Source organism: Mustela lutreola, chromosome 8, assembly GCF_030435805.1.
Source record: "Mustela lutreola isolate mMusLut2 chromosome 8, mMusLut2.pri, whole genome shotgun sequence".
In the NCBI taxonomy this organism is placed as follows: Eukaryota; Metazoa; Chordata; class Mammalia; order Carnivora; family Mustelidae; genus Mustela; species Mustela lutreola.
The window spans coordinates 13893665-13909344 of NC_081297.1; the positions used below are offsets into that span (position 1 = coordinate 13893665).

The following is a 15680-nucleotide window of genomic DNA, read 5'->3' on the forward strand; positions in this document are numbered from 1 at the left end:
ATTTATTGAATTGTGGAAATGATTAAATTTAAGCTACTATTATGTTTTCATTTATCCTGGGTTTTGGGGGCAGGTTTGCTTTTTATTTTTTTCTCCTTTTTTTTCATTATTTGAATGTTTATTAATGTTCCATTTCAATTTACCTATTGGTGCTCTGCTTATACGTCTTTGCATTATTTGTTACTGGGTGCTCTAGGGACTACAATATGCTTAATGTCTAACCAGTCACAGTCTAGAGTTAACTTCATGCCATTTCACATAATATATAGAAACCTTTCAATCATATGAGTCTTTTTCCCTAATCCTTTTTGTGCTAGTTGACAAGGTTATGTTTGCATACACTGAAAACTCTACTAGATATTACAATTTCTAAATCAGTTTATATATATATATGTTTATTATATGTTATATATAACATATCATATATAGACATATCAATGTCTAATATATAATATGTCTGTATAATTTTGTATACACAATATGTCTATTAGATATATACATACACATATACATATACATATATGCATCTATATATACAGTATGTTTATATTATATATATATATATATATATATACACATACATATATATGGAATGTAAGAGGGAAAAAATAGAGTTCTGTTTCTACTCAACTATTCTTTTTGTTGTTCTTTCTTCATTCCTTGAAGATATAAACTTCCTTCTTAACATTTCCTTTTAGCCTAAAACCTTCCTTGAATATTCTCTTAGAACAGATATGCTGATGAATTCTCTTAGTCTCTCTCCTTCTGAAAAGATATTTTGCCTTTTTCTCCTGAAGAATATTTTAGGTGAAGTTCTTATCTTTCAGTACTTTAAGTGTAGATATTTTTTCACTGAGTCCTTGTTTTTATGATTTATAATAAATCTGTAGTCACAGAAATCATTATTCCTTATATGCACTGTACTGATTTTTACTAGATGCTTTCAAGATTTTTTTCTTTATCTTTGGCTGTTAGTACTCTGGTTTTGTTGCTGTCTAGCATGGTTTTTCTCTGAATTTATCTATTTGAGATTTGTTGAGCTTCTGAAATATGTGAAATGTACGTCTTTCACCAAATTTTAGCAGTTTGGGGCCATTATTTCTTGAAAGACTTTTTTTTTTTTTGCCTCAATATCTTTTTTGTCTTCTCTGGCATCCAGATTACTCACTACACAGATCCCTCGGGTTCCATTTATATCTTTTCAATCTTTTTTTTCCTTTGTTGCTCGGATTTTATAATTTCCATTGATCTACCTTCAAGTTCCTTAGCTTTTTTCTTTGTCCTCCCCATTCTAGCAACTTACCCATCTAGTAACTTGTTTCTGTTAGATACTGTATATTTCTTTTCTAAACTTTCCATTTGGTTCTTGTTTATAGTTTCTATTTCTCTGAGAATTGATATTTTCATTTATTTCAGATGTGTTTTCCTTTACCCTATAAAACACGGTTACAAATAGTTGCCTTAAAGTCTTTGTCCAGTAGTTCTAACTTCTGGATCATTCAGAGTTGCCATCTGCCATTTTCCCCTTGAGAATTAGTCAAAATTTGTTGACTCTTTTAAGTTGCACTGGGGGTGTTATGAATGCAACGTTTTATCAACTCTAGGTCCTGCTTACAGTGGAGCAGAAAATAAAGGATTAACTTTAAAAACAAACAAAAACCCTGAGAGGTTTCAGTGCGAACCTGGCAAGTGAAAACCTGGATATAGCCCATCCTACTGCTGATTAGACTTACAACTCTGGGCCAGAGACAGCTCTCTGAGCACTCTGAAAATGAGTAAAGCAGGAGGTGTTGGAGGGGAGTCAACATTTTGGAGAATGTTTTTGTTTTAGCAAGTAATCACCTTTTTATATTTACAACAGAAGTTCTGTCCCATTTCCTGTGAGTTGTGTTTCAATTGGAGTTCAATTCTGTTAAGTCTTTGCTATACTAGTTTGGGTCTTCCCTGTCACATGTGTCTCAGGGGTAAGTCTGATACTCGTGTGCATGGTTCAAATCTCAGCTCAGTTCTCTAAGCCTTTTCTGCATTGGTTTGGGGGTGTTCTGTGCTGCTCTTATTCACGGGTTAGGCTGAGACTTGTTCTAATCTTAGTTTGCGTTTGAAAACATTGCTGGGTCAGTTGGAGTCTGACTGGCCAAGTGCATGACTCAGGGATTCTTCTTCAGCTGGTGTTGATCCCTTCCGCTTTAGAATATCTCCTTCACCAGTCTTCCTGGATTACCTCCATACTCTTCAATTTGTAAGGGCTTTTTTGTTTTTTCTTGGTTCTTTTCACCAAAAAAGGGCTCCTCCTGGAAATGTAGTCGCACAGAACGCCATGATGCTCTGTAAATGTTCCCACACTCGGGCAAAGCTAAGAAGCAATAGAAGTTAAAACTCCGCGCCCTGCAGATTGATTCCTCTCCACAGTCTCCATGCTTAATTTCTTTGCAAAGTTGGCTGGGCCCAGAGTTTTTAGCTATAATCCGCAGGAAAGATGGGCTACTTGCACTTCCTCAATCAGCATGCAATTCCGGAGGTTTGGTTATGTTTTTATAGTTAACCCTGTATTTTCTGCTCCATTATAACTTAGTAGCAGACAGCAACATTACTGCATGTCTGGAAGTTGAGGAATATTCTGAGGTGTTTATAATTTTGCAATGGAGGAATGAATAGCACATAGAGGTTTTCGAATTCAGTCAGTAAAACAAAACATTGATGACATACTATGTGCTGTGTGTGAAGACAGTAAAATAATTTCAGCATTTACCTTACAACCTCGTAGGCGTTGGACTTGCTTAGTGAATAACAATCAGTAAATATGATAATAAGCATATTATTTGCAAAAGACCGGAGTTTTCGCTCAAGGGTTAAAATACCATTTTTATTTAACATAGTAGAGTGCCTGCCTTCAAAATAATGAATAGCACAGACACACAGCTATTTAATTTTGAATCCATATTCACATCAGTGCTGTACTTTCCTATTGGTAGAAAATCGGAATGACGCTTTATTAGCTAATTTGCTCTTTTCTAAGTTTTTAAATCTGGTTTATGAGAAATACTTTTTTTTTTCTAATATTTTATATATTTGAGAGAGCATAAGCAAGCACAAGCAGGGTGAGGGACAGAGGGAGAAGCAGGCTCTCCACTGAGCAGGGAGCCCGATGTGTGGGACTAGATCCCGGGACTCTGGGATCGTGACCTGAGCTGAAGGCAGATGCTTAACCTACTGAGTCACCCAGATGCTCTGAAAAATACTTCAATACACGATGATTTCTTTTTTAATATCTTCCTTAGGATGGCAGATGTCAACTTTCGTTAACTCTTTTTAATTAAATCGCAGACACAACCAGAGCAAGAAGAAGCCAGGAGAGCGATGGTGTGGAATATATTTTCATTTCCAAGCATTTGTTTGAGACAGATGTACAAAATAACAAGTACGTGGAAGGTTTTTGTATGACTGTTGTTTTTAAGCCTGGGCCTCTCTTACCTGGTTGTAGGCAACTGAGGGTTCCCTTCTGTTTGAAATAAATTTTAAGTTTTATAATATTTGAGACAGATGAAAAGGTGAGGATTTGGTTAGTAGGTGTTACCAGTCTTCACCTGTAATGTTTTAATAACCTAGAGCTGCTATGTTTCTGATGAGTTAAATGGGCAGGGGTTACTTTGAAGGATGAGGGAATGTTGCTTATACGTTATTGTGGTGTCTTTCCACCACACTCCTTGAATCTTAACACAGAATTTGAATAGAATTTTCTTTAAAAAAAACTAACAACGATGTACTAGATCCCTAGTGCCACCATCTCTTCTACACGCATCTCTCCCCCTCACTGGCTCTTCAGCAAATTAAAACGCTGTTAGTCGCCTTGCTTCTACCATGTCCTCCGGCCGGCTCTAACCGCCCCACCTCGGCAGGTCCCCCATTTGCTCCAGCCTGAATATTTTCGGGTATCAGGGAGCAGTGTGTGTTTTAATGCTGGATTTGGGGATTTTATTGAAACATCAAAATGCTTTTTTCCGTGTTTGGCACAGCGATTGTGTTTTTATAGCACGTAATCGGCTGCCCTGCTTCCATTAGCCACCAAGCAGTTCCTCCTGTCGCTGGAAAGCCGAATGTGGTTATTCTGTAGCGTGCAGTGAAATTTCAGTAGTTTCTATTGTTTGGCTTATTCACTGTTTTATTGCATTGCATTAGTTCTGAAAAAGAGGTGATGGAAAACAGAGTACTGCTGGACTGAAGTACTTTCTTTCTGCTTAAGTGTAATACAAGCAAGTGTTACTGATTTGAAAATGTAAAATACAAGATTTTTTAAAATTGACATTCTGGAGGACTTGGCCCTACTTATTTTATTGAACACAGTAAAAAAAAAAAATTACATGTTCAGCAAAAATCTTTTTATATATTTGAATTATGTCTTTCCAGTTATATCTGTAATTAATTTACGAACGGCTCTGATGCAGATCTGATTTCCTACAGGTTTATTGAATACGGTGAATATAAAAACAACTACTATGGCACAAGTATAGACTCCGTGCGGTCTGTCCTCGCTAAAAACAAAGTTTGTTTGTTGGATGTTCAGCCTCACGTAAGTGAACAATGAGCTATTCAGTGCCCTCTGGCCCGTGTGAGCTGCCACACTTCACGGGAACCTTTCAGTCGGGGGGTAAATCTGAAGGCTGCTCACTCTTGGCCTAACAGTGGCTTTCCTAGTGATGAAAGCCTTTAAATGTAATATGAGAGGTCTCTGGTGAGAGGGGGGGAAAAGACCCATAATATTAGAGAAGAGAAGTAGGGGAAGCCTCAAGACCTGTTGGTAACTCTTGTTTATGTTCTGCATTTGCCAAGTACAAGGACTCTTAGGTATTTCTTCTGTGTAGTTTTTATTAAAAAAAATACATTGTTACGTGTATCATGTATTCTTAAGTGTTAAGTACGATTATAAGTGCTTGTAATTTTTACAGTGGGCATTTGGGTTCTTGGCCCTCTTGTATTTTGATTCTCTACATATTCTACAAGTGCACACCCCCTGCATAGCATTGGGGGGCGTTTCGCAGGAACTGAGCTGAGTGAGATCGTTCCTGCAGCTGTCGGCTGAATCCTCACTGGGAGGCCAGGAATGCTTATGAACGCTTGGGACCGAGGAATTGAATGGGCGAAGCCATTCAATTCTTGCTGAACTACATCTGCTCCAGCAGAGACCCAACCCACAGCTTTGTCCTTGTCACCCAGGGGCCACAGTGTCTGGCTCACTGATGGGTGTACAACTTCCAAGACCCAGGATGGCCTGGAGATGCCCCTTCACTCCTCTTCAGGAAGATGAGTCTGGAGTGAAAGCGTCCCAAGGATCAGAAGGGCAGCTGACCCCTCCCTTAGGCACCAGCCATGTGTAGGATACTCCTACTTGTGCCCAGTCTCTCTGCTAGAACCCTGGGTCTAGTCGGGTCCAGCTCCCTTGGTGTGTGTCCAGCTGTCTGTCCCCAGAGCCTCACTAGCCCTCCGGACATACAGATCCTCTGGCCCCATCCCCCACACTAACCTTTCAGGGGAGTTTATGATTTGTACGCACATTCTGGGGGGAGCCCTAACACATAGGTCAAGAGGGTCCCTCAACTCCCACCCTTTTACCATTCCCCCTCAACTGGAGGTGAGTCCTCAGCAGCATAGTGTAAATAATGTAAGATATTTTGATGGGGGAATGCTGACAAGCTTCCTGGAAAGCAGAAGGCTTGTCCTTTTAGGACACTGCAAAGGATAGCATGGCATACAAGACAGAATGACAGACTCCTGTGTTAGATATGGAAGAGGCTTAGATGGGATGGTTGGAAGATTTTCCTGTGCAGACACACACTTAACTCATAGCATCTTTTGAGTATTTGATTTAAAAATCAGTTTTACGGTATTTTTAGCTGCTTCTGTTCAGTATGAATTATGATAGATTTCAAAATATTTCAAAACATCTTAAAAGGCAAGTTAACATGTTTTCAGGGGTATATAATTATGACATTTAATTGGCAACTACTGATTGAATAACCTATTGAAAGAGCTACTGGAATTAATTTTAAGGAGTTTTCTCCTTTGAAAGAAACTTTGGTTTTACTATAAAATTCACTCATGACCTTATGAAGAAATAAAACTTATTTTCTTCCTTGCAGACAGTGAAGCATTTAAGGACCCTAGAATTTAAGCCCTACGTGATATTTATAAAGCCTCCATCAATAGAGCGCTTGAGGGAGACAAGAAAAAATGCAAAGATTATTTCAAGCAGAGATGACCAAGGGGAGGCAAAGCCTTTCACAGTAAGTACAGTGAGGCTCATTAAGAAAATGTAAGTGGTGCTTGAAATTACGCATGCGGGAGCCCCACTACCTTCAGAAGACATGGTGTAGTAGATGGTGTGATCCACAACTCGATAAAAGCAGAACTGTATGTAGGTACGTACCTTTTGAGTGATTGCATGGTAATGGCTTTCTGTGCTTCTATGACTAGATCTTCCTATTCTGTTGACTGAAATATTCCTGTAATGATGAGTGAGTGATAATCCTGAAATTCACGATAGGTGGGAACTTTGCGTGAGCAGTTGAGTTATGAAGTTATGATGTCCGAAGAACCTGCAGGTCAAGAGGGTCATTTTCATTTGCGGCTGAAAGAAAAAACACAGGATAGCATTTGATAAACCAGTTATGGAAAGGTCTGCATCCATGTAAAGTGATAGAATTGCCTGGTTAACCAAAATTTTTTTTTAATATTTCCTTTTGCAGGAAGAAGACTTTCAGGAAATGATTAAATCTGCACAGATAATGGAAAATCAGTATGGTCATCTTTTTGACAAAATCATAGTAAATGATGACCTCACCGTGGCATTCAATGAGCTGAAAACAACTTTTGACAAATTAGAGACAGAGGCCCACTGGGTTCCAGTGAGCTGGTTACATTCGTAACTAAGGGAAACTCCCACGGTCAGCGTTTCGTAGAGTGCATGATGAAATCAGTTACTGTCCCGGTGGCAGGGTTTGTTAGTCTATGTCACTGCTGTAGACGTGCAGTCTTGCTTTAAAACTGAATGTTGGTTTTGTTTGTATCTTTCTCCAGCCTTACTTCAAGCACAGTATTTGAGTAGAAGATCCAGAATCAAAATTTGCATAGTACCATCTTAGAGCTTTTGAACCGTTTGGTTGTCTTTAACATACAGCTGTATCTCCAAGAGGAGGTTGGACTTTTCTGGGAGAAACAGCCAGGGAATTGATACTGGAGTTGTGCTTCATTGGGTCTCAGATGTGGTCCCTCCATCAAGTCTGGACGCTCACAGCTGAAGGTATGACCTTCACAGCCGTGAGCAGCTCCAGGCAAACAGGACAGCTTTGCCGTTCTTCGGATGGGTCACTGGGCTCACCTGGGCTGACAGTAAGGCATCCTCTTACTATTCTAAAAGCGCAACCTTTTTCTTACATATCTACAATATAGTCAGTGTATTTAAGGAATTATGACACATTTGCCTTAGTGGCCTGCATGTCCTAGCTTGAGAAGGCCTCTTAGGACTACAGATCAGTGTCTCAAATATTTAATGAGGGAAGGTAAGACTTTTTAAAATGATTATATTTGTCACTAAAACCCTTCCTTAATGGAATTAGTTTTTGTAAGTAAGGTTGGTATTCTCTTGGGGCAAGTCATGATTACAAAGGACATTTTTATTTGTAAATCATCCGACAGGATTTCTGCAGTCACCATCCAACAAATCATAAGAATGTGATTCCTATTCCAAAAGCAGGTGTTTTTACATGTTACCAATACAGTTAAAATGTGATCAATTTTCACATGTGCAACTGATGATATATTTTAAATTGCACGAAGATGTATTTTAGAAAACTTTTTGTGTAATGTTAACTTACCTCTTCATCATCAAAATAATTCTTAACACTGGTCATCTTAATCTTACCATTTTTAAAGAATTATAAGAAAGACTCTGTATTATAAATATTAAGATGGGTTCTCATTTTTGCCTGTTGCTCCTGAACTTCAGCAATACTAGAGAGGGCCGTAAGTTGTATAAGAGAACATGTCTGCCATTCTTGTATGCACTAAGACCCTGCCTCAAAAATCACTGCATCTGTGACTTTCAAACCGAAAATATTTTTTGTTGATTTGTAAAGAGAGTTTAGAGGTCATGTTTAAAGAAAAAATAGAATGTAGTGAAATTTTATATATTTATGAAATCTCTCAAAGGCATATTTTTTTAATTCTCAAATGGAGCTATTCATAAATTGTATGTAAAGATATCATAATTTAAAATAGTTTTATAAGTCAGGGTCAACATTCCATGTAAATATTTGACCTTTGTTCATACACAGATCGACCCACAAGTGTTATATGCGCACCACGCATTTGGTAGCGCTGTCTGCTTGGTTTCCTTCAGACATGTCAAAGTTCACGTTAGAAACAGAGACAAAAACTACTGCAATGGCCTTGATACACACGCACACTAAACAGTCAGATTAAGTGTTACCTAACATGATCCAAACAGTGAGTTCTAAGTTTATAAACCCAATAGCAAGCCATTTAGTTTTTAAAAAGAGTGGGGAAGAGGGCTGCCGTACTTAGTTATAGGGCTGCTCTAAGAAAATACAAGTCTTACACGGAGTTTGGGTAGAGTAGACTCCTCTTTGAACGCTGGCTAAAAATCTCCTGTAAATCAAAATCTCTAAAAAGAGTAATGGGAAACGTGTAATTAGTTATCTAGGCAATTGTCTGAATAATTTTGGCGTCCAAATTCTTTACTGGTAGGGTAGAGGGTAGCAGAATGGGGTAGAAACAGAGTCCTTGTGGCTGTTGGTAGCGATGGGGTGTTACTATGAAATGTAAGTGTCCAGACCGCTCTCCCTTTTCACACTAGAACTGAACAAGGGTTTTTTGGTTTGTTTTTAATGAAAAGATGCCCCTTAGCAATTTGGGAAATACTAGGTACATACATGGCTTTGCAAGTGATGCTTACACGGCCATTTTGATGTCTAGAAACCAAGTAAGGCAGCGCCAGGGGCTCGCTGATAATTACTGCAGAAGGCCCGAGACTTGCGTCTGCAGACAGACCCCCTCCTCCTTCAGCAAGGAGACGCACACGGTGCCCCTCACTGTACTAGCTCGGCCGGCTCCCAAGACTGTGTCAGCCACTATTTGAGAGAAGAGGAATGTTTGTTTTTAAGTCCATATATTTAAAATCCAAGATTAGAAAATTCTGTATTCCCATGATCACTACACTGGAGTCCATTAAAAAGAATAAGGTGAAATTGAAATTTTTTCCTGTTGTTTTACTTACTCATACAGACGTTCTCAATAGCTGTAAGGCTGACATTCCTGGTATTATATAATGATTGAATGTATCTGAATCGTAATAATTTAAAATGGACAAACCTGTAATCTTTACAGATTTACAAAAACTGTTAGTAAAAACTTCTTGAAGATCTAGATTTCTATTATTTATTTTCTTTTTGACTGCTAAGGATTTCTAAATAAATGTAATGGAAAACCTTTGATCTTAATAAAGTACCTTCAGAAGACATGTGCACTTGCACAATGTTCTTGCACTTGGGTCTTTAGGATATTGTTTCTTATGGTCGAACAAACTCTGTTTTCTACTCTGATACCAAATGGTTTATTTGAATTTGCCATGTTTAAAATTAAACTTCATATTTGTTTCCATCAATAAGTTACTGGTCTTAACAAGGTTGTTGGACAGACGGACTTCATCAGTCCTGCTCCTACCCACACAGTGCAGCCATTTAAAGAGATGGCCTCTCTCTGCCCGAGGGTCCCACTCCCTGGATCCCTCTGGTCCAGTGGACACAGCCAGGCCTCGGGGTACCTGCTGGTCCCCAAGCTCCTGGGGGGACATCCTTCTCTGCAGCTCCTCCTCCAGGACGTGTCCATCCCCTAGTCACCATCCCTTGCCCCTCAGGCCTGTTAGTAAGTGACAGCCACCTCCAGCCTGGCCCAGACCCTGAGGGTGGTCCCTAGCTGGGCTTTCCCCATGGGACCCCAGGAGCAATAAGACTGGGGTGGACAGTCAGGGCCCATCGTTCCCCCTCAGGAACTAGAGCATTCTCCACATCCTGTTCCTGAACTCCAGTCAGGCACAACTCAGCTTTTTTATCTAGCTGTACCTGAGGACAGACGGCTTCCTGCTTAGGTACATGCGCTCAGTAGCGCTGGCCCTTCCTTCTTCAACAGTTGAGCCAATGAGCCCCAGCTCTGCTTCCGCTGAAACACTGTACAGGGTAGCTCTCAGGAGCCTGGGATCTGGAGCCACACTTCCTGAGTTCAAATTCTGGTTTTGCCTATTACCAGCTTTGCAGCCTTGAGACAGTCCTTTAATCTCTCTGAGCAGGAAAATGGACATAATAATTCTGCTTACCTCATGGGATGGTTGTGGGCCCAGAAGAGCTGATCCATGGAAAGTACTTGGAACAAAACCCTGGGACAGAAATATTTGGTAACTCCTGTGTTACAGTGATCATTCTCATAGCACACAATTTCAAAATCGCTCTATAAATGATCACCCGTATAAACAGTTCTCCATTAGCAAACTCACTGGAAGTCTCCTAATAATTCCTAGGAAGGTTCTATTACGTAAAAAGCATCCGTTACTTCCAAGTGATACATCAGGACCTAATTAAGTAATCCTCAATAGGGAAGTGAACAGATTTTAGCCACTGGTATGCAGTGTAACTTAAATGGATTTAAGAGAAATGTCCCTTAATTGCATTAATGCCCTTTCTTCTGTTACCACACCTCCTTCACAAATGCTCCCCTTACCGTCAAGCTCCGGGAGGGCAGGGAATGGTTTTGAAACTGCTGTGTGTGCTCGTGCTCCGACCAGGGCCAACCCCCGCCGCCCCACTGTACTTCCTGACCATCAGACGTCGGTCTGGTTTCCATTCGCTATCTCATTGAATCCCCACAGCTCCCTTACCTGAAAGACACCTTCGAAGGGAGGGGCGGGGCTTCAGCACGCGGCCGAGGAGACCAAGGCTCACGAGCACTGGAATCCGGAGGCGAACCGGGGTCCGCCTCCCCGCGCCCGCACCATTTTCACTGCGGCGCGCTTCCTAATGGTGCTGTCACTTGAGCCAGAGCTGGAAACCTGAGATTTGGTCTCTTGGAGAAGGTTTACCCTTCTTATGCATGCACAGTTTATAATTTTCTCAAAACTCTACTGCTTGAAGTCGGATAGACCTTGCTGTACCTAAGCCTGTAAGAACTGGTTAATCCACAGAAAGTGGCTGTTTATCAGCAGCAAATCTGCGCAGTGTGATATGCAATTCGGTTTAGGCCGCCCGAGTCCTGGACCTTAGTGGTGAATCAGGACAGTCTGCGCTTTGCGGGGATTAACCTGAGTTGGTCATGCTGCCCAGTGGCACGTGATGTCTGTTGGAGAAGCTGTGACTAAGGGTTGTTCCCCTGATCTACTTTGTCAAAGATTAAACTTCATGTGGTAAAAGATCTTTTATGCCCGTCCCTATCCTTTGTGTTGGCACGACCCCAATTATTTGGTGATGTTTGCCAACGTGACTGCCATAATGCCAACCTTAAACCAGAATAACAAAGGCCAGTCTGTAGAATGACTGAGTAGACAAAAGAAAAGATCCTAAATCCATAATAGCATCAAATTGTTGAATCAATCCTGGGACCTCCGTCCACTACCTGCTGAATACACACTCAAGGTTCTCATGGCCTGTTGGCGGGAATATAAATTGGTGTACACACTACAGAAAACTGTATGGAGGCCACAAGAAATTAAAAACAACTGTATTATGATCCAGCAAGCCCACTTCTTCTAAGTATATACCTGAAGGAAAATGAAGTCTGGACTTCCTGGTTCATTGCAGCATTACTCATGATAGGCCAGACGAGGAAACAAGTGTCCATCAGCAGATGAATGGATAAAGAATGGAAATGCACACACACCAGTGTTGTTCAACTAGGAAAAAGAAGGAGATTCTCCGTGTTGCAACAACACTGATGGGCTCTGAGGGTCTTCTCCTAAATGGAATAAGAGAAAGGCAATAACTGTTTGGTCTCATTTACATATGGATTCTGAAAAAGGCACACTCAGGTCTATGGCCATACCACCCTGAACGCGCCCGATCTCGTCTGAAAAAGGCAAACTCAGAACGAAAAATTGTAGTTACCTGGGCCTGGAGGGTAAGGGAAATGGGGAGATGCTGGTCAAGGGTCCAAACTTCCAGTTATAAATGAGATAAATTCTGGGGATCAAGAGGCGGGGGTTGGCCCTGGTCAGAGCACGTGTGTACACAGCGGTTTCAAAAACATTCCCTGCTCCCCCGAGCTCCTGGGGGGGCATCCTTCTCTGCAGCTCCTCCTCCAAGATGTGTCCATCCCCTAGTCACCATCCCTTGCCTCTCAGGCCTGGTAGTAAGTGAGGGTAAGGGGAGCAAGCATTTGTGAAGGAAGTGTGGTAGCAGAAAAAAAGGGCATTAATGCAATTAAGGGCCATTTCTCTTAAATCCATGTAAGTTATACTGCAACAGTTATACGTTAACAACTCTCAGGTACATTATAGAGTATAGTTAAGAGTAGACTTTATCACCACATACACCAAAAAGAAGGTAATTCTATGAGGTGTTGGAAATATTAACCTTATTGTGGTAACCCTCTCACAATATATACATGTATTAAATCACATTGTACACCCTAAACTCACACCCTGAAAAAAATACAGAGGTTCTGCTGGTTTCCGTCACTGGTAGGCTGTTCACTGGGAAAGCAGCATCCATGAGGAACTCAGGCCACGCCCACTCTGCTTTCACTTACCAAAGGTGGTCTTCTCAGCGGCACGTGCCCTTGAGTGACGCAGTGATTGAACTTGAAAACACCCTAGAATGACAAAAAACATGATCATCTCAACAGATGCAGAAAAGCATTTGATACTACTACTCAAAGTCCATTCCTATTAAAAACTCTCTCTTGAATTTCTTCCTAGTGGGTTTAAAGATTTTATTTATTTATTTGACAGAGAGATCACAAGCAGGCAGAGAGGCAGGCAGAGAGAGAGGAGGAAGCAGGCTCCCCGCTGAGCAGAGAGCCTGATGCGGGCCTCGATCTCAGGACCCTGAGATCATGACCTGAGCCGAAGGCAGCGGCTTAACCCACTGAGCCACCCAGGCGCCCGCTTCCTAGTGGGTTTAGAGGGAACATACCTGAAAAGGATAAAGTCTATATGAGAACCCGCAGCTAACATCAGAGTCAACGGTGAAAAACTAAGCACTTTTCCCTAAGGTCAGGAGCAAGACAAGGATGTCTATTCTCACCACTTTTATTCAACTTAGTACAGGAAGTCTTAGCCACAGCAAAAAAAAAAAAAGGCATCCAAATTGGTAAGGAAGAAAGTAAAACTATTTGCAGATGATGTGATACTATACATAGAAAAACCTAAACACTCTACAAAAAAAACCTATGAGAAATAATAAATGAATTCAATAAAGATGCAGGACACAAAATACTCAGAAATCGTTTGTGTTTCTAAACACTAGTAACAAACTAACAGAGAGATTAAGACATTTCCACTGACAGTTGCACCAAAAAAGAATTAAAATATCTAGGCATAAACCTAACCAAGGAGTGAAAGACCTGTAGTTGGAAAACTATAAAACAGTGACAAAAGAAATGGAAGATAGCACAATTGGAAAGAACTAACATTGTTAAAATGTTCACACTGTCCAAAGCAAACTACAGATTCAATGCAATCCCTATCAAAAAACAACAGCATTTTTTTTTACAGAAGTAGAAAAAAATGATTTTATAGAACTAGAGAGCCCAGAAATATACTCACACTTACACGGCACATTAACCTACAACAAAAGAGGCATGAATATACAAAGGTGATAAAACAGTCTCTTCAGGGGCACGTGGGTGGCTTAGTGGTTTTAAAGCCTCTGCCTTCAGCTTAGGTCGTGATCCCAGGGTCTTGGGATCAAGTCCCACATTGGGCTCTCTGCTCAGTGGGGAGACTACTTCCCTCCACCTTGCCTCTCTCTGCCCGCCTCTCTACCTACTTGTCATCTCTGTGAAAGGAATAAATAAAATCTTTAAAAAAAAAAAAAAAAAAAAACCAGTCTCTTCAGCCAATGGTGCTGGGAAAACTGGACAGCTCCATGCAAAAGAACCGCTTAACAACATGCACAAAAATAAATTCAAAATGAATTAAAGACCTAAATGTGAGATAGGAAACCATACAACTAAAAGAAAACGCAGCAATTTCTTTGACCTCAGTTTTAACAGCATTTTTCTAGATTGGTCTCCTCAGGCAAAGGAAACAAAAGCAAAAATAAATTATTGGTACCACACACACAAAGTTCTGCATATCAAAAGAAACCATCAACAAAACAAAAAGGCAACCTACTAAATGGGAAAAAAAAATGTTTGCAAATGATATATCTGATAAGGGGTTAATATTCAAAATACAGGGATGCCTAGGTGGCTCAGATGGTTGGGTGTCTGCCTTTGGCTCAGGCCATGATCCCAGCGTCCTGGGATCGAGTCCCACATCGGGCTCCCTGCTTAGGTAGGGGTCTGCTTCTCCCTTTGCCTGCTGTTCTTCCTGTGTGTGCTCTCTCTCTGACAAATAAATAAAGAAAATCTTCTTTAAAAATCCAAAACATATGAATAACTTATACAACTATACACCAAAAATACAGGTAATCCAATTAAAAATGGAAAGAAGACTTACATATACATTTTTCCAAAGACATCCAGATGGCCAACAGACACTTGAAAAGATGCTCAACATCACTAATCATTAAGAGAAATACCAATCAATACCACAATACCATTGTGATACCACCTTACATCTCTAAGAACGGCCAGAATCAAAAAGACAAGAAAGAACAAGTGTTGGTGGGGATGTGGGGAAAAGGAATCCTATGCAATGTTGGTGGGAATGTTAAAAAATCAGTGCAGCTGTGGTGGGAAAACAGAAAGGCGATACCTCAAAATGTAAAAATAGAAATGCCATATAGTCCAAATATTATGGTCCCAGTAATTCCACTACTGGGTATTTACTCAATGAAAATGAAAACACTAGTTTAGAAAAATATATGCACCTATGTTTATTGCAGCATTATTTACAACAGCCAAAATAGGGAGGCAACTCAAGTGTCCATCAATACATGAGTGGATAACAATATATGTGTACACACACACACACACACACACACACTGGAATATTACTCAACCATAAAAAAGAATGAGATCTTGTTACCTGTGACAACACAGATGGACCTACAGGGTATTATGCTAAGTGAGATGTGTGTCAGGCAAAGACAAATACCATATGATTTCAGTTTTATGGAATCTAAAAATAAATCACAAATAATAATGAGGTAATAGATCCATAAATACATAGAACCAACAGTTGCCAGAGAGCAGGGTGGAAGGTGTGAGCAAAATGAAGGAAGCGAGATACAGGCTTCTAGTTACGGAATGAACAGGCCACGGGGATGAAAGGCACAGCATGGGAAATGTAATCAGTGGAATTATAACAGTGTTCTGTGGTAACAGATGGTAGCTATACTTGCGGTGAGCACAGCCTTACGAACCAAGTGGGTCAAATCACTGTTGAATACCTGAAACTAACCATAACCTGTAACCGTGTGTGTCACTACACTGGACTTTTTTTAATCTGAAAAAAA

General features: G+C 40.4%; 1 protein-coding gene across 3 annotated transcripts in view; it reads left to right on the forward strand.

Annotated features, from left to right (window-relative positions):
• The window catches only part of MPP7 (MAGUK p55 scaffold protein 7), a 284579-nt gene extending 277329 nt beyond the window's left edge, over positions 1-7250 (forward strand). For all 3 annotated transcript variants that reach the window (XM_059183826.1, XM_059183828.1, XM_059183827.1), the window contains 4 exons: positions 3325-3418; positions 4459-4567; positions 6135-6278; positions 6741-7250. In XM_059183826.1, the coding sequence (XP_059039809.1) occupies positions 3325-3418; positions 4459-4567; positions 6135-6278; positions 6741-6920 (527 nt within the window). In that variant the 3' untranslated portion in view covers positions 6921-7250. The remainder of the gene's footprint in view (positions 1-3324; positions 3419-4458; positions 4568-6134; positions 6279-6740) is intronic.
• Positions 7251-15680: the final 8430 nt, after the last annotated feature.